Source organism: Aplysia californica, unplaced genomic scaffold (genome assembly GCF_000002075.1).
Source record: "Aplysia californica isolate F4 #8 unplaced genomic scaffold, AplCal3.0 scaffold00158, whole genome shotgun sequence".
Lineage (NCBI taxonomy): Eukaryota > Metazoa > Mollusca > Gastropoda > Aplysiida > Aplysiidae > Aplysia > Aplysia californica.
Window position 1 is genome coordinate 945,298 of NW_004797428.1, and position 25,556 is coordinate 970,853.

General features: G+C 39.8%; 2 protein-coding genes across 7 annotated transcripts in view; one reads left to right on the plus strand and one right to left on the minus strand.

Annotated features, from left to right (window-relative positions):
* The window catches only part of LOC101861122 (manganese-transporting ATPase 13A1), a 32,373-nt gene extending 29,098 nt beyond the window's left edge, over positions 1–3,275 (minus strand). The window contains exon 1 of the mRNA XM_005097588.3: positions 3,014–3,275. Within this exon, the coding sequence (XP_005097645.1) occupies positions 3,014–3,268 (255 nt within the window). The 5' untranslated portion in view covers positions 3,269–3,275. The remainder of the gene's footprint in view (positions 1–3,013) is intronic.
* Positions 3,276–3,648: 373 nt separating this feature from the next.
* LOC101861362 (uridine-cytidine kinase 2-B) lies at positions 3,649–22,376 on the plus strand. Of its 6 annotated transcripts, none has more exons than XM_005097594.3 (8): positions 3,649–3,803; positions 10,443–10,555; positions 11,177–11,333; positions 14,546–14,642; positions 15,617–15,759; positions 18,211–18,308; positions 20,672–20,720; positions 21,419–22,376. In XM_005097594.3, the coding sequence occupies exons 2-8, from the start codon at positions 10,448–10,450 to the stop codon at positions 21,523–21,525; spliced, it is 759 nt and encodes a 252-aa protein (XP_005097651.1). In that variant the 5' UTR covers positions 3,649–3,803; positions 10,443–10,447; the 3' UTR covers positions 21,526–22,376. The 6 variants fall into 6 exon arrangements, with proteins under 6 accessions (XP_005097651.1, XP_005097646.1, XP_005097648.1 ...); XM_005097589.3 differs by lacking the exon at positions 3,649–3,803 and adding an exon at positions 8,613–8,700; XM_005097591.3 differs by lacking the exon at positions 3,649–3,803 and adding an exon at positions 8,847–8,947.
* Positions 22,377–25,556: the final 3,180 nt, after the last annotated feature.

Below are 25,556 nucleotides of genomic sequence, written 5' to 3' on the forward strand. Positions count from 1 at the left end.
TTCTTGGTTGTAGAAAAAGGTAAAATTGAAGATTAGCAGACCATCTGGCTCCTGCATATTATGAGCTGTGTAAAAAAAAAAAAAAAGACAGATTCATTCAAATACACAAGCCTGTGTCATCTCGATTGTTTGCCAACAAAAAGTTGTGTTGCTGTGTAGAGCTGAGCATACGGCAACTTTTGATTCCATAGACCCATAGACCAGCGCACAATTCATTACGTAGATCTACGTCAAGACCAGCTTATTATTGTAATAATTATCAGTTGCCGGGGGAAAAAAGACTGACGCGTATGCGACGTTCAACGCCCGGACCGATAGTGCCCCCCCCACCCCCCTGCCCGACACGCACACAGCCACATGTGTGCAGGCCGCCCATCCGACCCCGACACATGCTAACGAGCCATCTTTAATTGCTTCTGATGACCTCTTGACAAATAAACATTTATTAGAAGCGCTATAACTTTTCAGGCCGGCCTCAAATTCATAGAAGATAAAAACTCGGCTCCTGCACAAAACGCCTTTTTGCCCGAAGTGATCCCAGCCTTGAGGCGAGTCACGAGTGAGGCAGGACAGGAAGCCGGAGTCACGAGTCACAGGAAGTCGGAAGTGATGTCATGCTGGACAAGAATCAGAGTCCGAATAACATTTTGGCCGGCACTATTTCTCCGAACGTTCGGGAAAATAAAGCTGGGCACTATTTCTCCGAACACTCTGAAATCACATCCTTTCCCGCAAATTTCGGATATTATAGAGTATAGGCCTACCAAAGATTGTTCGTATACAATATGGTTCAATCGGTCCAAAAAAGTCCGCAGTAAATATTTATAATATAAAGAAATGCTACAGTCCAAACAGTTTTTCGCTACAGATATGACGTGTTGTCTATGAAAGGTGCTGCTCTTAAACTTAATGATTAATGTGTTGTGTTCACTCGTGTGCTGTCTAGATCTAGATCTACGGAGGGTTGTTGATAACGACACATACATAGCATAGAACTAGCTTCTGCGTTTGTCGCGGCCGCAACCAATCAATAGTGGCTCCATTTTTTGGCATTTTTTGGTAGGGGAATAAAAGTCAAATTTAAAAAAAAAAAAAAGAAACCGAAACCTCTTTACTTTTGAAAGAAAGTTCACTTAGATTCACTTATTCTCTTTCTCATTTGTTGTCACCACGTTGATTTGTTGAATACGTTACAGTTACTTTTATTTTTCCCTCTTTGACTCTTTGTGGTGTTTTATTTTGTTAGTGTGTAATTTTTTTTTCTTGTTATTGTTATATATATACATGTGTATAGATTTAAATGTTTTATGTTAGAGCGTACGTTCCACCAAAACCGATTACTTGTACTGACACTGGCAGGCCCCTTAATGTGTGTCATTCCATAATTTACATGTAATATCCTGAACTTTTTTTTTATTTACGCACTTTTAGGGTTAAAACGGGTAATTTTCTTCGGACAGGTTGACACACACCCTTATTTGTTAATTTTTGTGGTTGTTTATGGACTGTTCGATTAATTTTGATTTAATTCTGTTGTGAAACCTTTCTTTTTCACGTTTTTACACTCTAAAAATCTCTAGACTAGCTCTTGAAAATTGAAATAGATATAGATCCCAAAATTTGCTCCTGTGTGTGTGTGTGTGTGTGTGTGTGTGTGTGTGTGTGTGTGTGTGTGTGTGCATGTGCGTGTGTGAGTGTATCTGTGTGTGGTTAGTAAGTGTGTAAATGGAGAGTGAGGAGTGTGTGTGTGTTTTTCGGGCTTTATTTCATCCTTTATTCAGTAACAGTTCAAAGTATACAAAAATAGAAACACAGAATCCATTCACTCCAGTGCTCATGAGTCGTTCCTCTCTTTCAGTTTCACTCATTCTTTCAATTCCCGTAGTGTTCTCTCCCGTGGCTCATCCCCGTCCTCATGACTTTCACACCCCACCCCCTCCCTCCAGGCACACACAAAGAAAATCTCACTCATTCCCTTGCACCCTGCGAGCCATGGGGGGGGGGGGGGGGGGGGGGGGGGGGGTGTCCCCCCCTTGCAGTTGTTGCCTGTGGATACACTCGTAAATTCCACCTTTCACCCGCTCTGTCACTCACACTGTCTCTCCATCAACAACTCAGCTCGTCATACGTTCAAAAGTTGCCCACTGATCATGTTTAGTTAGTGTGTGTTCAGTATAAGTTTGTGTGTACATGTGCATGATGGTGGTGGGTGTGTGGTGGGTGTTACTGAAGGTTGTATGTAGGCGGACTGGCCATGCGGTGTTCCTTCCTAGACCAGAGGCAGAATGAAAGTTGGCGCCGAACTCTCGCAATAAATAGGCAAAAAATCACGAGACCGGAAGCCGGAAACCGTTCGGAGAAATAAAGATCGGCACTATTTCTCCGAACGTTCGGAGAAATAGTCACTTCATAACATTTTTTCATATTCGGACTCGAGTCCGAATAGTCACTTCGTCTCAGCAAACCCCCATGTTTACAATCGATCGGCCGTGGCGCCCGGGCATTTTTGGCGGGTTACTTCCACTGAAACGCAAAGCGCTTCAAGTTCTAGGACACACCCACCAACAATTAACATCATTAAAGGCTATGGCACTCATGGTGGTAGGCTGGTAGGCGATTTTGTAGTTTCGTTCGTTAAAGTCAAGCAGGGGGGTTTCAGGGGGGCTTGCCCCCCTGACCTAAAAAAAATATGGAGGTCCTAATTTGATGGTTTGCAGTTAGGTTGCATCCCTGCTCTTTGTGTAGCCTAATTCAAATAGTATTTGGTCTTCAAGACTTATGGATTTCTTCTCTGGATGTAAACAAATGGATCGTGGACTTTAACGAACGGAACTACAAGATCACCGGCTGGTAGTGGCAGGCTAATCACGCCTCAATTCTCTCGCCCTTTCACTTCCTCTTCTATCCTTCCCGTAGTCTATTCCTGAACCTCTGTCAATGGAAGAAACCTGTTCATAGTATACAACTCATTTTTAAAATGTCTCCAACATAAGACAGGTATGACTGGAATTACCTTTCCACATGTTAGTGCGCATCTGACGTGTACAGACCACAGGCAAAACAAAGCTGTCAGAATCTGCAGCAAACCGATAGCAGCAAAGGCAATCAAACCCCCTTCAAAGTAGTCTTCAATTCCATATAAAACTGTCCAGATATACGCCCATATAGAATAAATAAATAAAAATGGAAAAACATATCCATGTAAGAGCACAGGCCGAAGATTGTAAAAGGCCAAACGGTGAATCTCTTCGTTCAAGGAGGCAGCCATGTTTCTCTCAAATGATTATTGACAAATACTAATTGCCGAGACAATTAAAATTATTATTTTTTGTAATATTCACTGATATCAACCATTACATGTTTTAAACCAATTCAAACAACAAAAATAATAGTTTCAGCTTAATATTTAATCATGAAACCTGTTTTCACATCTTTTTTGTATCACAGTCTATATAAGATTAACAGATTTTATCCCTCATCTTACATTTTGATCATTTGGTCAATTAGTTGGAAACGCCGTGATGGTAGAAATAATGCTATGATTACAACTAGTTTCAGAGGCTGAAAGAACTATTATTGGGCTGCCAAATAGAACATAGGCTATTATACTATCCTTGTATGTTTGGTCTCCGTGTGAATGACAACAGCAGTGCTTTACAACTACTACTGTTCTGTTGTTAGTTCGAGTCATGATGATATGCATGCCTCAAGAATAACAAAAAATAATTGCGACTGTCCTTGTACGTGGATGTTTTTTGGATAAATAACTGCCTTGTTTAGAAGACAACCCTAAAGGATCTTTTGTAAGTTTGTTAATTTTTCGTGTATGACTAGATTTATGACATAAGGTTTTAGCCTCTTCTACTCTATTCCCAGCCTCAAGATCTTGACTTATTGTAGGCCTAGGCTATAGCCTAGCTAGATCTAGAGGCCTAGCCTACACAGCGGCCTACACCTACAGACATAGATTCTAGATTTAGATCTAGATTCTAGATCTAGATCTAGTGACAGAAGAAGTAACAGAAGGCAAAAGAATAAAATTTTGTAACACTTGAATTGTAGCCTTGATCTAGATTTCTAAATGTCTTTAGATTTTAGTACGCAAGACAAAACTCACTTTTGTGCCTGTGCTCACTGTCCGCTTGCAATGCAAGAAAGCAAATTACACAAAAATCTTTTTCTTTAGCCTGCTGTTACAGTAGGCCTACAGAAAGTGGAGGGATCCCGATACGAGCGACCACTAGGAAAGAGTAGAATTTTGGGGTAGGGTAACAAGGGTCAGGTCTCTTCTTTTTTGTATTTGTTGGCGTGGTCGCTCGTTACGGAAGTCCTTCCACAGAAAATGAATACAGATCTAATAGAGTGCAAGCAAGATCTTTGAGTTTGAGTGCAGTAGATCATGTCACAGAGTTGCAATATTTAGTTCTGACTGAAGAACTGTACACACCTCTGTCCAAGACTGCCTCCAACTCTAAACCAGAACAGAAACTATCGTCACTTCCATTTTGTTCTTTTAGTTGCATGTATAATACTTTTTTTTCTTATTAAATTCTCATGTGAGCCTTCTTCTTAACTGTCTAGACAACTTCCTTAAAACTGTCTTTCACTACTTCTTTATTAATAATTTCATAGATCATTGCCTATTTCACCCTGGATCAGGAATAGAAACATTTTCCACCTTTCCCTCCTAGGCGAGTCACTTTCATGTCACTCCAAGTCTTCCCACTTTTCTGTCCATTTCTGTAACTCTTCTCCAGGTTCCACGTAGTCTTCCCCTTGATCTTTTACCCTGTGGGTTCCAATCTTCTAACACTTTCCTTGTTTATGCAGCTGCTTGACTTCCTGAAAGTGTGTCCAATCCTTGGAGTAACTATTAAAAGGAGAGGCTGCGAGTCGCGTAACGTGAAGCCGCAGCAGACGACGGTCGGCCATGTTTGTGAGATCAGCTCAGTTGTAAACTTAGTGTCGACCAAATGGCAGTTTGCGTAGCGTTCGGGTCTGGTGGGCCTCTCATTCAAAGGTCCAGGGTTCGAATCCGAGTACTGACGGAAAAATTTTGTTCTCTAAAATTCTACATTCTCTGTCGTCTGCTTTCGTCTCCACTTTCTGCCCCCACCTCCTCAGGGCTCCGGACTCTTTCTGCAGCCTTTCTACTGCCACTCCTTGGCTCCTTCTTACAGGCTCTGTCTTTCAGCCACACCCCTGATCTTATGGTAGGAAGAATGATCTACCCCTAGCCTGCTCGGACAAGGGCGAAAAAATCTCAGAGGTCCCGTATGCAAAATGCGCACATTAAAGGTCCCTTGGTGGTCTAAAATTGATAAGAGTAGGCTTCGGCCGCCACCTGGGAAAAATTCAAAATTTCCTACCAACTTAAAATGTTTAATGTGTCCCTCGAGCTCATATGACTTTATGCAGTTGTGAGTGCCGTAAAACACTTATAAGGCCTACGAAAAATATTTTTTTTAATATCAGTCTCTAGCTAAGGCACTGAACTTGATGACGAAGTGCCTTCTGATTTAGCCATAAAAATGCATCTCACAGTAAATACAGAATGAAACAAATTGAAGAAAATTCAGTTTGCCATGATGATAACTGCACGTATGTGCCTAGATCTAGATCTAGTCTGGCATACTTGTCAATTTGTTCCAGATGAGAATACTGTTGCTTACATTGCTGGTTTTGTGTCGTTAAGGTTGACAAAACATTTGAAATATGTGAAACCTTAGTTGACTCTCAGTGTGTCAAATGTAACTTCCTTGCTGTTTTTGAAGTCTCATCGGAGGGGTGACAGTGCCTTCAAAGAATGTCATTGATGATTGAAGTGTGTTTGGTGTGTGAATAACATTTTCGATGCCATGTGTCGTCGTGCAGGGGGCGTGACATTGTCAAATGAGAAAAGTCACAAATTAATGCAATCTGTTTTGAAATTCTTATATAAATAAGCCTATCATTTCAAATTTTCTATTAATTTTTTAATACACAACAGTATTTTGTAAAATTTTGATAACGTAACCAGGTGTTTTAAAAGTGCCCCTCCCTCCTCACTTTTTTTTTTGGGGGGGGGGCTGTTTTATTCTTATTATTTTGTTGGGGGGGGGGGGTGGTTAATTTCCACCATTCATACTTCACTTATTCTGCCTTACCCTCTCCTTCCTCATTCTTCGCCATTCCCATCCCACCCTCACTACCATCTTTAGTGTAATCATTTTCCATTTTGTTAGAAATATATTTTGTTCTATGTTTAAGTCAAGAAGTCTACGTTTTTGTAAAAATAATGTCCGCGATGACACCATTTTGCAGTGATGAATTTCTATAACCGAAAAGTCTGCAAACTTTGTTATCCCATTTATATTTTTGTTTTGATCCTTATTATCCCAATTTCTTCTCTAAAACATGTTAAAAAAAAAATCTTACCGTCACAATGTGTGTATACATAGTACATTTATTACTGTAAATATTCGACTATGTGAGCTGGTAATTTGATGCAAGTAAGATTTCTTAACATCCTTATTATATTACTACTGTACGTGAGTGCTTATAATGCTGTAATTAACATTGAGAAAGAAATTTCGAGAGACAATGGAGTCCGAGCAGCTTGTTTTGAAAAGAGATTACGTTGCGTACGCTGCGTTGTTTTGAACTTACAAAGATGGCGGCAGCCCCGATAAACTCCGCCCTGTCGGCTTCAACTTGGTTTGAACTGTTGAGCGGGCGACGCAACGTTAGGGCCTCTCCCTATATAGTTGGTCCAATCCATCGCCAATGCCTTCTTCCCACCCCCACCTCATGTGACCAGGCTCTGTCTCGTTCTTCTTAATACTTCCTCGTTGGTAATCCTGTCTGTCCATCTGATCCTCAAGTAGCTTCCTCAGACACATATTGATATTACAGTATATGTTACAGTAATAAGTAAAAATGTATTCCAGTCTGGTACTCAGTGCTCACACTACCATTGGTGGACCTGGATGGCTTAAATTGTAAGATTATAAAAGCCATATAAAAAAAAATTAAAGATCATCTCACTAGTAGACTATGAAATAGCCGCATAGCAGCATAGCAATACTGCATCATTGGTTTAGAGAATGGAAAGCAAAATAATCCCTCGAAAATTTGAAAAACAGGATGGCATTCTAAAATTCAAGAATTGAAAGCTGATTCATGGTCTTGCAAGTTCTGAAAAACTCTCACTAAAACTAAAACTATAAATCAATAAAAACTAAGTATACAGGGTTCCTGTGGTTTCCTTGTATTCAAGGAGTCCTTGAAAACTCCTTGAATTTGCATTCAAGGAAAAAATCTCTCCTTGAATATGAGGAACCTCCTTGAAAACTCCTTGAATTTCACCATATATGAACAAAATTTTTGTTGGACAATCGAAACTACAATTCCTTTCGGACAAGTGTAAGTTTTTCGGAAATAGGCTTTCGTGGTGCGAGTGTGCTGTCAAAAACGGCATGAATTTCTTGAATTCTTGACCAAGTCTGCTTGAATTTTTAGAATTTCTCCTTGAAATCTTCTTGAAATTGGTGGGGAGTTCATGGCAGGAACCCTGACTGTATCTGCAAGGTTTTGGTAAATAAGTCAGTGTTTTCACTTTCTGTATAACTTTAACTTAACGCAGCATCTGGTTGATGAGCTCTCTCTCTCTCTCTCTCTCTCTCTCTCTCTCTCTCTCTCTCTCTCTCTCTCTCTCTCTCCCTCTCTCCCTCCCTCCCTCCCTCCCTCCCTCCCTCCCTCCCTCTCTCTCTCTCTCTCTCTCTCTCTCTCTCTCTCTCTCTCTCTCTCTCTCTCTCTCTCTCTCTCTCCCTCTCTCTCTCTCCCCCCCTCTCCTCTCTCCCTCTCTATCACTCTCTCTCTCTCACTCTCTAGGTCTCTCTCTCTCTCACTCTCTAGGTCTCTCTCTCTCACTCTCTAGGTCTCTCTCTCTCTCACTCTCTAGGTCTCTCTCTCTCTCTCTCTCTCTCTCTCTCTCTCTCCCCCCCCTCTCCTCTCTCCCCCTCTCCTCTCTCCCTCTCTATCACTCTCTCTCTCTCACTCTCTAGGTCTCTCTCTCTCTCTCTGGAGTATGTTTGTCTTTGCCTAAGCACTTAAGTGAAGTATCACTGGTATCTTGTGTGAGCTTTTCTAAAAAATCGAAAGAGTAGATATATTTTGGTCTGCAAAAGAAGACAGGACAGTATGTCCCATCCAGTATGAGACTGAAATTATAATCTGTTTGGTAGTAGCCAAGTCCATTCCTCCAAACCCTTTTCTTTGAAAAACTGGTTGAATAAAATCTATAGCTGTGGCCCCTTAAACAGTTTCAGTTTCAGTCTTACTACTTTACAAAGTACTGTCAGTCAAAATCGCAAAGGAAGAGGGGGTGGGGGACGAGAGAACACTCTATAGCTCTCCTGGTTTTTTATTATATATATTATATATATATATAAAGCCCAATATGTTTTTTCCTTTCATTATAATTCTGTTTTCCTTTCTTCCCTTTGCTCTTTTAATTTTTTTTATTTAAAAGATTTGTCACGCTTCCTTCCACCTTTCTACTGTCTATGCTCAACTTAGCTCCTTTCAAATTTTGTGAATTAGCATATTTTTTTTAGGAGGAGCCTGTTATGCTAGTATTGAATTTTGTTTGCATGAATGTATACATGTTTGACGGCCATTCTGAAGGAAGAAGCAAGGCAGAGGGTTGGCTGGACCAGGGTTTGGCTTTTTCTTTTATAGTTTTGTTTTGGATGGGGTTTTGATATATAAATATGTAATGTTTATAAATATATGTAATCTGTACCTGTATAAAAAATATGTTATATTTAGTTGACTGTTGTCAACGGACGGACTTGTTTAAACAAGAATTATTCTTTCAGTTTCACTTGTTACTGTTATGGTCACAGTCATCACCAGAAATAGTCAAGTGTCTGTTCTTTCATGATGTATAAAATGGATCTTGGAAGTAGGTTTGCTTACTGTTTTGGTGAAAAAAGTTTTAGTTACCCTCCTGTGCTAACTATTTGAAGTGAAGAAGCTAGCTACTGTCTTGTGTCATATTTGTGTTGACAAAGTTGTTTGTGCTCATTGAGGGGACAGTGGGTTCTGCGCCATTCTTTGATTTCTTAATCACAATTTATCTGCGGTATATACAAACTAGTAAATTCACCCACCTTCCACTGATTATGTCTACCCCATTACGTGAGTGGTTGTTTCATATAAAAACACTTGCACACAATACGAGTGATTTTTTGGGGGGTAAAAAATAATGTAAAAAAGTATACTCCTAGTATTACTCGCACAACATGCAGCCTAGATCAGATAGGACCTTGGTATATAGTGCCAAATATAGGATTTTCCAATAAAACCCGGACTATTTAGATCTACAGTAGTATCATATAGTTATATTAAATTACACCACTTCATGGCGTCTTGGCCACTCCGGTGTCACATATATTTAATCAGTACCCTTGTAACAACCAACAGTTTTTAAAGGTAAGACGCTTATAATTTGATGCCTGACTAGTACTTCGTTTCAAGCATGTTAAATCTCCCTCTAACGTGTCAATATCAGAAATTCACCACATAATTTACGTGCAACCTACAAAAATGGGTCGATATACCCCCAGTATTATGAGAGGTTAGTGTGTTATAGGTGAGAATATACCGTTAATATCTTTAAGTGTCATACTTATTAAAATCAAGAACTCTCATCACATACAAGTAACCATAAATTTTTTTCCTTTTTATCCAAATTGTAAAAAAATACTGCGTTCAAAATCATCATGAATAACCAGCTCTGTCATGTTTTAGGAACATTGAATGCTTCTTTTTAAATTTTGAGATTTGAAGAGTGGTTTCTTCTATAGGTGACACAAAGATCAGCATCACCAGAATTGTGTGTACATATATTTAAATTTATAATATAATGTCCTCATGAGCGTCAATGTATTATATATACGTATATGATCGGCTTTTTTTCAATTGTAACAGCAGATTTCACAAATGTTATACTTTTAAAATAGTGCTGCACTCTTGTTCTTTAGGCCACTAAGTGTATTACTATGCCTGAAGCGAAGAACACAGAGGTGGTTGGAGGGCATCGTTGGTATGGTGGTTTCTACTTCTTTACTTTCCCTCTGTTATTTCTGTCTGTCTGTCTTACTTTTTCATTTTTGTGGGTGGTTGGCGGGTGCTCTGGTGTGGTTTGCTCCTTCTTTCCTATCAAACATCTATCGTCCTGATCCCTCCTCCTTCTTTTCTGTGTTTATTACTCGCTTGTAACACCTCTAATCTTCGGCACTTTATGACCTTATTCTGTTACAAGTGCCGTAAAACTCTTATTAAAACTAAACATCTCACTTTATCCCAGTACTAAATGACCGTTATTGTGTGGATGTGCTTCTCTTCACTCAAACTAACAAGTGAGGACCTGCCATGTTTTTTACACTCATCTGCAGGGATCATGGCCTTCCCTTTGCTCAATGCAAGGTACGAGGGTCCTCTCGGAGGCCTGGACAAAGTTCCGCGACCGTTTCTGATTGGTGTGGCGGGCGGTACTGCCTCCGGCAAGGTGAGACTCGGGGGGGGGGGGGGGGGGGGGTTCGGTTACATCGGAAAACTGGAGAGTCACATTGTGCTGTGATAGTATCATGAAATGTCTGCTGATGTGTAAACGTTATTCTAAAGAGTGTATGTATGCTTGTTCATTCCCTCACTTCACTTGTGTTTTTCTGTTGATTAAGATGAAGTTATTGTAAAGTGCCTAGAGCTGTATTGTTTGTCATGTGTTAGCAAAAATCTGAAAGGCCTCATGTATGCATGTTCATTCACTGGTATTTTTGTGTTGATTAAGATGATGTTATGGTAAAGCGCCTAGAGCTGTGTTGTAAGGAAATGGGAGCAATTAAAATTATCTACATCATTATTATTATTTTGGTTGAGTGCTATATATATATACAGTCGAAATGGTCTACAACAGCCACTCGTTTTGGAGGAGAATAAAAGCGGTTGTCTTAAACATGTGAAAGTCCTGGAACTTGTAATTATTCATTATGATATCCGAAGTTCAAAAGTATGCTATACCACACATACCCGATGTTGTGGTCATTATTATTGTTTATATCATTATCATTATTTTTTTTTTTTTAATTGTTATTAATTTGCTTCCCCGTATTTCGGAACGGTCTATCAGAGCACGGTGTGTGACAAGATCATGGAGCAGCTGAAGAAGTCGGGCTTGGAGCACCATCGTCATGTGACCATCATAAGCCAGGACAGCTTCTACCGCGACCTCACAGCGGAGGAACACGAGCGAGCCAAGAAGGGAGAGCACAACTTTGACCATCCAGGTTTGTCTGCGCGTCTGTTTCTTAAAGTGGATACCCGTAGGTCAAGTGCATTATGATCAAAAGAAAGAATGATATAAAAGAAGTTTTTTACCTTCGAGCATAGGGCTATTGTCAGAATAAGCATCAGTGTATATTGCTCTTTTGAGTGTATATATCTTTATAACTCTAAAGGTCTTGTAATTAAATTCCTGCATGTGGTTGAATGATACATCTGATGTGATAAATACATTTTGTTAGCTTTACTTTCTTTTCATATTTAATTTTAATGAGAGTAATTATATAATTTACATTTGTATGCATATTTGCATGTGTTGTTACGGTCCTGTACAGCCGAGAAAAATTTCACTCTAGGATATTTAAGTATTATCTTATGTCATCTTATCTTGGGGGGGGGTCAGGTCAGATAGTGAGTGATAATGATGATGTCTTTTGCACACTGTGTCAAATTTGATTAAGCAAAGCGGGGGTCATTTGGCATATTATGTCAAACTGACCCCTGCTTTGTTTGATCAAATTTGACCCAGAAGAAATCTATTTGGGCCATTCATACTGTTTTAAAGTAATACTTCAACGTACCTTACCAGTTTTTTTTAATTCAGAAATTTACAATTCCTTTTTGTATAGCCTATTTAGTTTCAGCCATGTCAAGGGGAAAATTTTATTTTAGTTCGTTGGGGTTTTTTTTTCTATTTCTACAATTTTGATTTATAGATTTTTGTATTGATATCTATTATCTATTTGTGGTGGCCGAATTTTGCTATTCAAAAGGCTTTTTAATGGCTGCATCGATCGACATGCCGTTTTCGCCGAAAAAATTCTTTAAAATATTCTCCAGATCATGAGGCCCTTGGTTTTTTCAGTTTTGAGACAGTTTGGCTGCAAAAAGCTGAATTTCTTTATTTCGCCGATCGCTCTCTGTAGGCCGACGCTTCTGTCTCTGTAATTTTAGAAAATCCGGATGTGATATTTTGCAAGGAGCATTTTGTTTTGAGAGTATAGATCTTGACCTTGTCATTTTTTGCATCTCTCAAGATTTATTTCCCCGTTCCAGTAGAGTGTAAATATAGTAGGCCAATGGCTTTTAGATGATATTAAAGCACCGATCATTTCTTTCATCGAAAGGGGGCCCAGCAAGTATTATCTATATAAATGTTTTACTTTTTTAATGAGTTTTAAGTGATGATGTTGTGACGTTTGACAATGGTTTTGGTCTCTCTTGTTCCTTTTTTACAAATTTGCTTTGTGGATTTTTACTTTGACTTTGATATATACTTTGAATTTACGCCTGGACAATGGAGGGCCATCTTGGACAATTTCAATTGTATTTCTTTAACTTTTACTTTAATCCATAATCTTCCAACTTAGAACACAACATGTACCCCTCAACCAACATCTCAGTCGAATTGGAGTAAAGCAGTCTGCTGCCTGCCCACTATGTGACTACCCCTCAGAGACAGTGGAACATCATCTGTTCTTCTGTAGAAAACTAACTGATTTAAGGGGATATTTTCTTCCCAAGCTACCCCACACATCTAATTGCCTCTGCTCCTCAAGACAACAATTAGAACAAACATGCAACTATTACCGAATGGCATCATGCAGAAGAGTTGACGCTCAGATGCTACTGGATCACTAACAACAACAAGCATCAATGAAATCTTTTAGCACCAATCAGGCTCTATACTGGTGCCTACCATTTTACTAATTAGATTAGAGATCCAGGTCCTCGAGTCTTTAGGTTCTATCCATGGAAGAGTTGGGGTTTTTTCAGTCTTTTTTTAACATGAGTGGTTTGCTCCTTCTTTCCTATCGAACATCTATCGTCTTTATCTCCCTTCCTTCTTTTTTGTGTTTGTTACTCCCTGGTAACACCTCTAATCTTCGGCACTTATGTGACCTTATTGTTTTGAAAGTGCCAATGAACTCTTACGGGAAAAATAACATAAAACAAGTGTTTTCGAATTGATATATAAAATTCTATTAGATATATAACTCTGTTATGATGCCACTACATGACTATTACAACAACTGTTTAATAAGGTTCCTTTTGTAAGAAGCCAAATTTTGTTATTTTCTTTGCATGGTATGATGAATTTCATTTAAGTTTGTACTTGTAAGTACGATATGACAAATTTTACTTTGGATTCATTAGTTCTTTGTACATGAAAAGTGTGACAAATTTTACTTGAGATCATAAATTCTTTGTACATGAAAAGTGTGACAAATTTTACTTGAGATCATAAATTCTTTGTACATGAAAAGTGTGACAAATTTTACTTGAGATCATAAATTCTTTGTACATGAAAAGTGTGACAAATTTTACTTGAGATCATAAATTCTTTGTACATGAAAAGTGTGACAAATTTTACTTGAGATCATAAATTCTTTGTACATGAAAAGTGTGACAAATTTTACTTGAGATCATAAATTCTTTGTACATGAAAAGTGTGACAAATTTTACTTGAGATCATAAATTCTTTGTACATGAAAAGTGTGACAAATTTTACTTGAGATCATAAATTCTTTGTACATGAAAAGTGTCATGTCATTTCGAGGATCAACGTTCCTTTTGTTGTAGTAAGAGGATTACGGCATTTGAGCACAATAAGGTCATACAAGTGCGGAAGATTTTGAGGTGTTACAAGAGAGTAACAGACACAAAAAAGAAGGAGGGGAGATAAAGACAATAGGTGTTTGATAGGAAAGAAGAAGCAAACCACACCAGAGCACACGCCAACCACCCATGAACCAACATTCCCATGAGAGAACCATCTGTGACCCCCCGGGACGGTGCTACTGACTGAAGTGTCTTTAGGCCATTCCCAAAAGGGGGGGACATTAACATCTTGAGTTCTTATGCACAGTAGAAGTGTAATTGTAAATGGGCTGATTCATCAATGTCATGCTCATAACTGTTCCTGAACTGCAACAGGGGACTGCTACTTTTTCTTTCTTAATCCTTATTATCGTCATTTTTCCTCCACTTCTTTTGTGTGTTTGTCACACTCTTGTCACCCGTTATTTCCGGGGTGCCTTGATAGTTCAAACAGACTTTGTGCTGTTGAAGCTTAAGAAGTGAGCAGAGTAAGCCTGATTCCCTGTAAAGACCTCTCTGTTGACATCCACTCCTTGGCACTCATATGACCTTATGCAGTTGCGAGCGCCGTAAAACCACTGCTAAAACTAAAACGAAACGAACCATCTGTCCCCAGACTCGTTCGACGTGGAGTTGATGAGGAGAACTCTGGTGGACATAAAGGCTGGAAAAGTGATGGAGCTCCCCATGTATGACTACATTGCTCATAAGCGGTAAGTCCGTCTGCCAGCCATTAACCCTTTCATGAAGTAAGGGTTTGGTGTTGGTAAAGATTTACGTCTCCTGGATTCTGGTTAGACGTGACTTGACCTGGACCCGACATTGTCATCTATGCCTTCAAGCACCCGTACAGCCTAATTAGGTGTGAATATTTAGCAAATATGTTATGCTGTAACCATGTAACTGGAAGAAATAAGTCATCTCCTTAGGTCAATTTTTTTTGTTTCTACACTGTTGCCAAGGTAAATCTGCGTGTCCTCAATACATATCAGGATTAAGCTTACCCTAAAATACAGTCTAAAAGGCACATAACATACAGCAGGTAGTGAACAGATTTTCTGGGGCAGAATGTTAGCTTACACAAGTACGTTCTTTGTATTTGAAACACGTACATTGAGAAGTTCTAGCATATTGAAAACATTCCAGCGTCCGGACAATTTCACTAGGTCAGCTAACTTTAGTGTCTTCTCTCCTAATCAAGGATGCCATTTTTCCATTATTTCCGTTTTTTCCGTTATTTTGGGCATCGTCTGTTCTTAAATCTGTTTTCCATTCATCAGATCCATTCTCCGTTAACCAGGCAAAAATGGTTGTGCGGGAAGCCGATTTTCCGTTTTGTTCCATATACGGACGGAGTGGCACAAGATCCATATTTTTAGTCAACAGAAGTACACTCACTCACTCACTGAATCAAAATGTGCATAATCAACCGGATGTTTAGGTCCAATTTCAAATGTAGGCCAGGCCTAGCCTTGTGCACTCAGTCTGGAAAAAGTTTTCAGTTATTTTTACAAAAGTCCAGGGCATCCCTGTATAATTTAACCAGTAAGGGTTTGTTTGGGGTTTTTTTTTGTGTGTTCAAAAATTTTCAAGAAGCCAGTTCACAGTTAGAGCATAACGCCATGAATGTACTATTTGACACTCACACAACGCCCCTGCCCCCTCCCTCTCTCCCTCATCCATGTAGAACCACCAAGACAACAGTCATACACTGTGCCGATGTCGTCCTCTTCGAAGGAATCCTCGTCTTCTACTTCCCGGAGATCCGCGACTTGTTCAACATGAGGCTCTTCGTGGACACAGACCCCGACACTCGTCTCTCCAGAAGAGGTGAATTTTTTTGACAAGATAGCAGGTGGTTGGCAGGCGCCATTGTTAGGTCCTACTTTTTTTGCTGTTTTTGACAATGACAATGACAATCTTTATTCATCTCACAGGGAGAAATTGGTCTTGGTCGTTGACAATAGCAGTAGACGTTACAAAGGTTAGGTGCTCTCACCCATACACTCAACAAGACAGGACATTAGTAAATACATGTCTCACGTGCTGGGACAACCCGCTCTGTAAAACTTTCTTTCTCTCTCTCTCTCTCTCTCTCTCTCTCTTTCTCTCTCTCTTTCTCTCTCTGTTTCATTTGTAGCACTGTGTGTTCAGTAACCTCACTGCAGTTGGTACGAATGAATTTCTATATCTGTCAGTTCTTGCTTTTTTGGAAATGTTTTGTTTCTGTCCGTATGTTTTGCTCTTCCTCCAGCACTAAATTACCTGTATTGTGTTTCTCTTTAACTCAAACAAATCCAAAAAACGCAGATAGATTATTTAATACTAGACGATACTAACTTGTGTTTTGAACAACAGATTTTGTGACACAAAAAATATGAGAATATGAGATTAGACACTTAATAGTAGTCTGACACGAACACACTCACACGCACCTACACGTTCACACAAGGTCACTCCCTCCTAACAACCATTCCCCCCCCACACACACACACACACACACACACCATCACTCTCTCGCTGCAAACTACTGTCACTGCCAGGCCCATCACATTGTAAATTTACATAAATTAAATATACATGCTTTTGGTCGTCTAGCTCTCACTGGTAAAATTGAAAGCAAACAAGGCAGGGGTAGACCCAGAGGAACTTGCTTGGAAGGACTAAACAGATGGGTGACGGGAGAGATCAGGATAATGTCGCTTTTTGGAGAGATTTGGAGTCAAATGAATTTATAATGGAGAACTACGATCACCGATGTCTGTCGCAGCTGTGGCCCTTGACGAAGATGACACAGAGTGTTATCATGAAACAAAATGTGGACGTTGGCACGGTTCATATTCATAATACAGTGAAATCCTGTTATAACGAGAGGGAGGGGACCGGTGCCAAATGTCCGTTATAGCAAGATTCTCGTTATAAGGGATCTAGTAATAAATTCAAGGGAAATAGTCAAGTAGGCCTTATATACGAGTCTGGTTTTCAGTTATTTCTTTTTGTAATCCCCTGATGATGATTTGGTTCAACATGACCTTTAAGTCTTACTCGATCAAAAGTCGAATCGGGTTTCTTTCTCTAGCGTTAGCGATGTTGACAGCTGGGCGTTGGCGATCAGAAAGGGCTCTAGGCTAATTCACCCGCTGTGTTGTCCCCCACCCCCACCACACCCGGTGGTGTGTTCCATATGCTTGCTCACAATGGGAACACACCACACCCTGTCCACGTCGCACATTCGCTCTGTCCATCACAGTACAACACTATGACCTCTCCATCACCGCATCGGAGAAGTGAGAGGCAAGGTAGGCCTAGATAATCTAGACTAGGCTGGCCTATCACACAATGCGTTTTGCTTGTCTGTGCATCCCACACTTCTCCCCACTCATTCACCCCGGCCTTCCTTGTTGGCACTCATGGGCTCTCCCACTCTTTTGTTTTGCCAGATAACCAACAAGTTTCTCAACTTGCGAGGTTTTACATATGAATAAATGGCCTGTGTGCTGTTCACAGCAGCAGCAATATTCCGCTATAACCGACTCGCGTGTTTGTCTGATTGCGTTATAGCAGTATTTTATTTACAACGATAAAGAAGAGGAAAAACAGGGTTTTACAATAGTGTGTTTATAACAGACTTCTCGTTATTTCAGGACTCGTTATATGTGGATTCCACTGTGCTCTAAACTTATTTTTGTTTATTCTCTAAGTGCACCGTTAACTCAGTTAGTGCATGTTGGTCTGCAGTCCAGGTGACCTTGGTTCAAACCCACAATGGGGGCATTCGTGAGCTGGGGCTGCTGAGGAAGTTTTCGTGACCTTCATTGACGTGAACCTTTTTTTGTGGGTGGTTGGTAGGTGCTCTGGTGTGGTTTGCTCCTTCTTTCTTAGATCAAATATCTGTCATCCTTGTCTGTCCTCCTTCTTTACTATCAAACATTTGTCGTGCTTATCTCTCTCCCTTCTTTACTATCAAACATTTGTCGTGCTTATCTCTCTCCCTTCTTTTTACTGTCAAACATTTGTCGTCCTTATCTCTCCTCCTTCTTTTTTGTGTTTTTTACTCTCTTGTAACACCTCTACTCTTCGACACTTATATGACCTTATTGTGTTGTAAATGCCGTTAAACTCTTACTAAAACTAAAAACATTTGTCTTCCTTATCTCTCCGCCTTTTGTTTGTATGTTACTCTCTACTTTTAACGACAACCCGACTCTTCGGCATTTGTTTGACTTATTTGTGTCTTTTCAAGACTGAGACTAAGAACCTTTTGTTTTTGTGTTCTTTCAGTTTTGCGAGATGTGGAGGAGAGAGGTCGCAGCCTGGAGCAGATCTTGCACCAATACATGACCCTGGTCAAGCCAGCATTTGAGGAGTTCTGTCTACCGGTCAGTTTAGAACATTATTAGAAATTAGGATTCCGCTTTTGCTTATCCCAATGGTCTACCTACAGTATAATCGACTTATATCCACACCCGATTTATCGACATTTTGACATATCGGCATATTTCCCAATTACGAAATTTTTCCTTCAATATCTTCACTAAACAATTTCTCTTATATCGACTTTTTTTTCGGCCCACTCTGCTTTATCGACAATCTTCCTGGGTACCTGGAGAAGCCCACGAACATAAATGGGGGAAAAAGCCACGCTAACGGTCAACGCATTAGTTCTTCATTTAAGTCCGCAAACCCGCCAAGTAGCCTATATTGACACACCAGGCTTTAGTAGGTCATGCAGGGCCTACACAGTGTAGTCTCCAACACAGTACAGTGCCTCACAGATGTGAGCGTCTCCTGTGCTGCGCATCTCCTCCTTACCCCTCCTTCTCGATCGTGTTGTCTTTTTACAACTGACCTCCCCTTGTTTTTACCCCTTTGGCTTTATATTTTTTTGTATCGACATCAAATCCACTTCGCAAAGCATGTCGATATAAGCGGATTATACTGTACTTACATACCCAAATTCATTAAAAGATTACAGTCAAAACTGGATAATACTAATAATAAATAGCATTTGTATAGCGCATATCCCCGCTCAACAGCAGGCTGTATGCGCTTTACACTATATTATTACCGCAGCAGACCATAGAACACCCCGAAACATTCTAGGCTTCACGGGAAGCCTACAGTGCAAGCAGCTGATTAAGCGCTCAAACACTAACAAACTGACAAGATCTTTTGCTGTCTATAGCCGGGTACCCGTTCCCACCTGGGTGAAGTGAGGAAAAGTGGTGTAAAGTGCCTTTCCCAAGGACACAACGTCGGCCCCCCTGACGGGATTCGAACCCGAAGGTCGCGAGTCCGAGAGCCTAACCACTAGGCCACAGACGCCACGGTTTCTTACACAGGTGGCTGTCTTACACAGTGTCATTATAAATACGCACAAGAGGAAATGGGATTTGGTTGTTTGTTCAGGTGATTGTCTTTTATACAGGTAGTTGTCAGAATAGGTTCGATTAGTTTTTGAACTCCAACTTTTTTTTTTGCTTGACATAATAATATCACCTCAATACATGTACATAACAATCAACAGGCCAGACCTGTGCACCATTCTGGGGATTTTTTGTTTTTCTTTGTTTTTGTTTTGTTTTTTTGTTTTTCTGGGGGGGCTTATTTAGGGTTATCAATATTTTGTCATGCTCTAGGACACACTGGTGTGGGCACCCAGCTAAACTTTGTGTCATAGACATGTGCTTGACTTTCTTTTGGGCTGGAGCAGACTTGCTGCAGGACCACTGAGTTGAAGCATGATACTGTAGAATACATCTTTGTCCTCTTCACACACCACAAAGACATTTGAGATGTGACCAGCGCCCCCCCCCCCCGAGCAGTGCTACTGACTGAAGTGTCTTTAGGCCATTCCAGAAGGGGGGACATTTACATGTTCTTGTGCACAGTAGAATTGTAAATGGGCTGATTCATCAATGTCATGCTAATAACTGTGCCTGAACTGCAACAGGGAACTGCTGCTTTTTTTTTTCCTAATCCTTACTATCGTCATTTTTTCTTCTACTTCTTTTGTATGTTTGTCACACTCTTGTGACCCTCTATTTCCGGAGTTCCTTGATAGTCGAAGCAGACTTTGTGCTATTGAAGCTAGAGAGGTGAGCAGAGTAAGCCTGATCCCCTGTAAAGACTTCTCTATTGACATCCACCCCTTGGCGCTATTGCGAGCGCCGTAAAACCTCTACTAAAACAAACTGAGATTTGAGATCTTAGGATGACAGTGCCCACTAGAACAGCTGACAAGTCAGGTGGAAGCTTTCTCTGCCTTTGCCTCTAAAATATTAAGTTCCCTCCCAAAAGAAATGTGCTCTATAAAATCAGACCAAGAAAGAGTTTTTAGTAAGTTTAGAGACCCATTTGTTCAACACTATCCTCTACCAGTAGATTTTCTATGTGATAATACTGATAATTGTGTGTGGGCCTGGGAATTGAGTGTGTGTGTTTGTGAGTGTGTGTGTTGTTAAATGGTCTCGTAGTGTGCATTTTCTGTCTTTTACTTAAGTTGATTAACGATTTTGCATTATACAGCACTAAGAGTCTTCTAGGGATTAGACGCTATAGGCCTACAAAAATTCCCATTGTAAATTATTATTATTATTATTGTTATTATTATTATTTTCATCATCATCATTATTATTATTATTATTATCATTATTATTAGCTGCTGTAGAATGCTATTGCTGTTCTAAGTTTCAATGCGTTGTTTCACATTAATCGTCATTTATGTGTCTGTGGATTTCAGACCAAAAAATATGCTGACGTGATCATTCCCCGCGGGGCAGACAATATTGGTGAGTAGTTTCTCTTGGCTGAGGAAAAGCTTTGTAAACCTGTGTCAAGGGATTATATTTTAATGCTGTCCTAAAAAAAAAAAACTGAACGACTATAATATTTTTAATTGCACTCATACGACCTTACGTTGTTGCGAGTGCAATTTAAAATACTACCAAAACTAAAATGTTTTTACTTCACCCTGTGTAGAAAGGTCAATGGGCATTTTTGATTTTTTTGTTTACCGCTGCGATAGTGCACTCTCTTTGTACTCATGTACTCTTTGCGAGTGTCGTTGGAGGAAGCGACCCCTGGCTGGCTCATGTTGTTTTGGGGTTTTTTTCTCTTCCTTTTTACTTTTATTTAAATGGGCTGATTTATACATGTCATGCTCATACTGTGCCGGAACAACATAGGGGAACTGCTGCTTTTTCTTTCCCCATCTTTGCTATCGTCATTTTTCTGTACTAATTTGTATATTTGTCACTTTCTTGTGAATTGCTATTTTCGGGGTGCCTTGATAGTCTAAGCAGACGTTGTGCTGTTGAGGCTAGAGAGGTGAGCAGAGTAAGCCTGATTCCCCGTTTAGACTTCTCTGTTGACATCCACCCCATGGCTCTCTCATGACCTTATGTTTTTTTAGTAAAACTTTACTAAAAAAACAATCTCTATTATTACAATCTGTATTACAATCTCATTACAATCTATGCTCCCCCAGTGGCGGTGGACCTGATCGTGCAGCACATCCAGGAGCTGATGCGACCCAACAGACCTGGGCGCAGACAGCGCAACAACTCCGACTCCATCGTGGGGCGACCTCACTGAACCCCGCGCCCGGTGCCCGAGACTGCCACAGCTGTAGGTCGTACACGGACAATTTTGTTTTATAGCAGGCTGCTGACTGGTGCGGAAGATATGACAAGTGCAACTGTACAATCGTGCGCGTGTGGGATGGAGATATATTTGCTAAATCAAATGACTGCGTGCGTGTGTGTGTCATTTTTTTTTTTTTGTATTATAAATTGTTGTTTGTTGGAATTGAGAGTCTCAGAAGAATTATTTGTGGGGTAGGGGAAATGGGGAATAAGATCTAATGTGCGATACACGTGGACGTTGGTGTAGCAATGTACGTTTGTTTGATTTTGTACAAGTAATACAGTCTAGCATATACATAGCAAAATCAGCAGGAAGCAGGAATCTTTTTATTATGTGTATGAATTTGGTTATGTACATGTTATAAATCCCAAAAAGATATGTGCATAAGAAAAAAATTTAGGAGCTGAGAATCTGTTCGCTATATATGGGTGTTTAGCTCTGTTCGTTGTGTGCATGCTAGACCGTATTTTCAAGTCGTCGGGATTGTAAACTGACTGTGCCTTGCACAGCTGAAAGTAAACAGTTGACTCGTCAAGTTACCCTCCTCTATAGGAGCGGCTGGTCGGTGGGTTCTTGTCCTACTTCCTTTGTGCGTTACCATTTTCCTTTTCTCTTTATCTGTTCCTGAATGAAATGTGGCTTCTGGCATCAGGTTGATTCACTGTGCAATCTCTAACTCCTTAGGCTAGGTGACACCAGGGTGGTAAATAACTAGACAAACTACTCCGTTATTTTTGTATTATTCCTTGGCCCAATTTGTATTTTGAAAGGTATGAAAAGGAGGGTTTTACTCCTTTTTTTTTAAAAACGCTTTGCAGTTACTTTAATGCGCCGGTGCAAATTATCCGTTCCGGATGCCAGGCCGGAGAAGTCCGTTGTAGTCACTCTCCTGGCTGGGTGACCGGATGGGGTATTTTGTACTGCTGGCTGTGTGAATGCAAAGTGTTAAATGAAGCAGGCTGTTAGAAGAGAGTACAGGAGTAAAACTAGGTCTTAAAATTAGTCACGTACAGTTGGACTGATGTGGTTTGTGAAGGAAGGAAGTGTTCTGTGGAAATTACTTCAGCTCATCGCCTCTTTTTTCTTCCTCTCTAGCATTGTAGTGAAGGTAGTTTAACAAACAAGTTGATCAAAATCAAAAGTGAATTTAGAGATTACTTATCTGTTCTACTGAGTGAGAAAGAGAGAGAGAGACAGACAGACAGAGACCCATGGATGGAACGACTGACAAGACGGATGAACGAAGAGGGGCATTTTCTTGATTTTTGCGTCATGTTGTCTTATATTTAAATGATAAGCGTGTGAACTACATATGAGTTGAAAAGTCTAAATAAATCACCTATTCAGGTCCAAGCGGCATTGAGGAGTCTTTGTGCTCAGCCACTCTCTAAAACAATACAGTCCAGCATGTCACACTCTCGGTTAAATAGATGGAACACAGAAATTTTTTCATAACATACGAATTTTGCAATGTACATGTTTTAAATACCAAGAATTTACATGCATATATATGTATAAGAAAAAGTTCAGGACCTGAAAATCTGTTTGTTACATTCTCGAGTTTTTTCGATGCGTGTTCGCTAAGTGCGTGCTGGACTATAGCTATTTGGAGCTTGCACTCGACTTCCCAAAAGTATTGATTGACTCTTTTGTTAGACGTGTCAACTTCTCGACTGCTTGTGTGTAAGACTCCGCCGTACACCATTTTGAAAAAATGGCACATGATGGAGTCTTACATTAAGCAGCCGATATTCTTTCCTGCTGATGATTATACAGACCTAGAGATCTCTTATTTCCTGTTCCAGTTGTATGACATTTGTGTAACTGTCGAGCATTTGTTTAGTAACTCGTACTGAAATTAGCCGTTGTTGAAACCAACAAAGTTTACAATGTGTTACTAGATAGAACCGTTATGAAAAATGCACTCGTTCAGTGTAAAGATACACGCATGTACCATTGTTTTTTGGTCTTATTCTTTTTCCCTTGCCGTTTGTGCAATTTTGTCCCCACTTCTTCCTCTCAGTTTATTTGACCCCGGTAGTTACAGAGCCTGTCACATAATGCACAGCTTATTGCTAATACTAGTGCAACCAGTGACTAATTTCTTTCTCCTTTGTAAGTTGGCTCTGACAATTGTTGTTTTGTTTTTTTGGTGGGTGAGCTGGTCGATAGTTGAAATTCCGATGTCAGTGGGTGGCTATGGTCACTAAGCATTATGGGTATTCTTTTTAATATTTTGGTTTTTTTATGGGGTGGGGGGTAATGAAGGGTTCATGATTATATATATATGTTTTGTTTTTGCATGCAGAGTGTAGATCTGTGTTGTTTGGACTTTTTTTTATCATGACTTGGTGGGTGGTTGGCAGGTGCTCTGGTGTGGGTTGCATCTTCTTCCATATTAAAAATCTATCGTACTTGTCTCTCCTCCTTTTTTTTTTTTTTTTTTTAGTTTGTTACTCTATTGGACCATCTTTAATCTTCGGCACCTCCGTCGTGTTGCAGGGGCCATAAAATGCTTCCTTAAAAAACAAACAAATATCATGACTTGTTGCTGTTAAAGCTTAAGGTCTCTGTGGTACTGACTTCTACATTTTGACATATGATAATTTTCCCGTCAAGAATGGATATGATCGTAGACTGACCTATGCAGTATTGTAACGTCTTTGATGAGTTGATTGTGGATTTTTTCCCCAAAAATAATTTCAGCGTACCTCTGCCCCCAAAAAATAAAAAATTAACAAGGTGTACTCTTGTTGAATTAATTTTTTTCTTTAATGTTTTTTATTTTGTTGTTGTTGTTTTTTGGTTTGTGTTTGGGTTTTATTTGCTTTTTTGTTTGTTTGATTGTTTCAACAGGAAAAGTTTTGAAATAAAAATTTGTTGCTTGGAAATCTTTCAGTTACAGTTACAGAATTTCTGTCATGCTTCATGATTCATGGTGTTCCCTCAGAGTGATGATCTCATTTCTCTTTTTGCTCTCCGGTTCCTGCTCAAATTGTCCTGCCACTGTCATTTGTCATAACAGAAAGTATAAACAAAGATCTATGTGTAGAAAGAGATAAGTCTAGTCTGTCGATTGCTCTCTCATGACTAATATCATGGAACAGTTTACCTAAGTTTACCCTCAGTTTCAAGCACTCAAAGACACAACTTGAGATTAAAAGAGAATTCTCTTCCAAAATCTCCAGTGGTCTCCAAATTCCTTTTTTCTTAAATGATCAACGACACACCTGCAGGAGATGCCCACGAAATGTTACAAGCTATCACCCAGCAGTAATGACGAAAACCCAACAATTACTTTATTGACTACTGCTGTTGCTCTCACTCCAGCTGTCTTTAGCTCATCTTGTAAACAAAGAATGGAGATAAACATGTTAACTTAGGACTTGATGAACTTGTTTTTTGTGTTCTACCTTAGTATGGTCTAGTATGCACGCAACGAAATAGGTGGGGTGCTGAAATAATAAAAAGATTTTCGTTGTGTACAAATTTCGCTTAAGTATGTAAGTGTTTTAAATACAAACAGTATACATACATGAGGAAAAACTCTGGACCTGAAAATCTTTTCGCTATGTATGTGTTCGTCATGCATGTGGCGTTTTTGGTTCTGCATTTCAGCGGATCATCACTGAAGTGTCGCTTTGGTTTCGCGTTTCAGCTGATCGCCACTGACGTAGCCATTTGGGGGGGGTCCCAATTTTATCGACCCCAAGATCTACGCCTGATCCTATTGCCACATTTACTACCTACTTTCACCCATATGTGTACTGTGGTTCTCTGTCCAGTTATGAATACTTTTAGTTATCACACAAACAAATTCATTTATATTTGATTGAATTATAGGCTCTGTTTAAAGGTAACACTTGCCTCGAATTGGATGCATAAAATTGTGGAATACCTTGCTTACTCAAAGTATGGATGAATACATGTGTGTCACGACACGGTGGAATCGGGCGCTCATCAATTTTTGGGCATGTGGA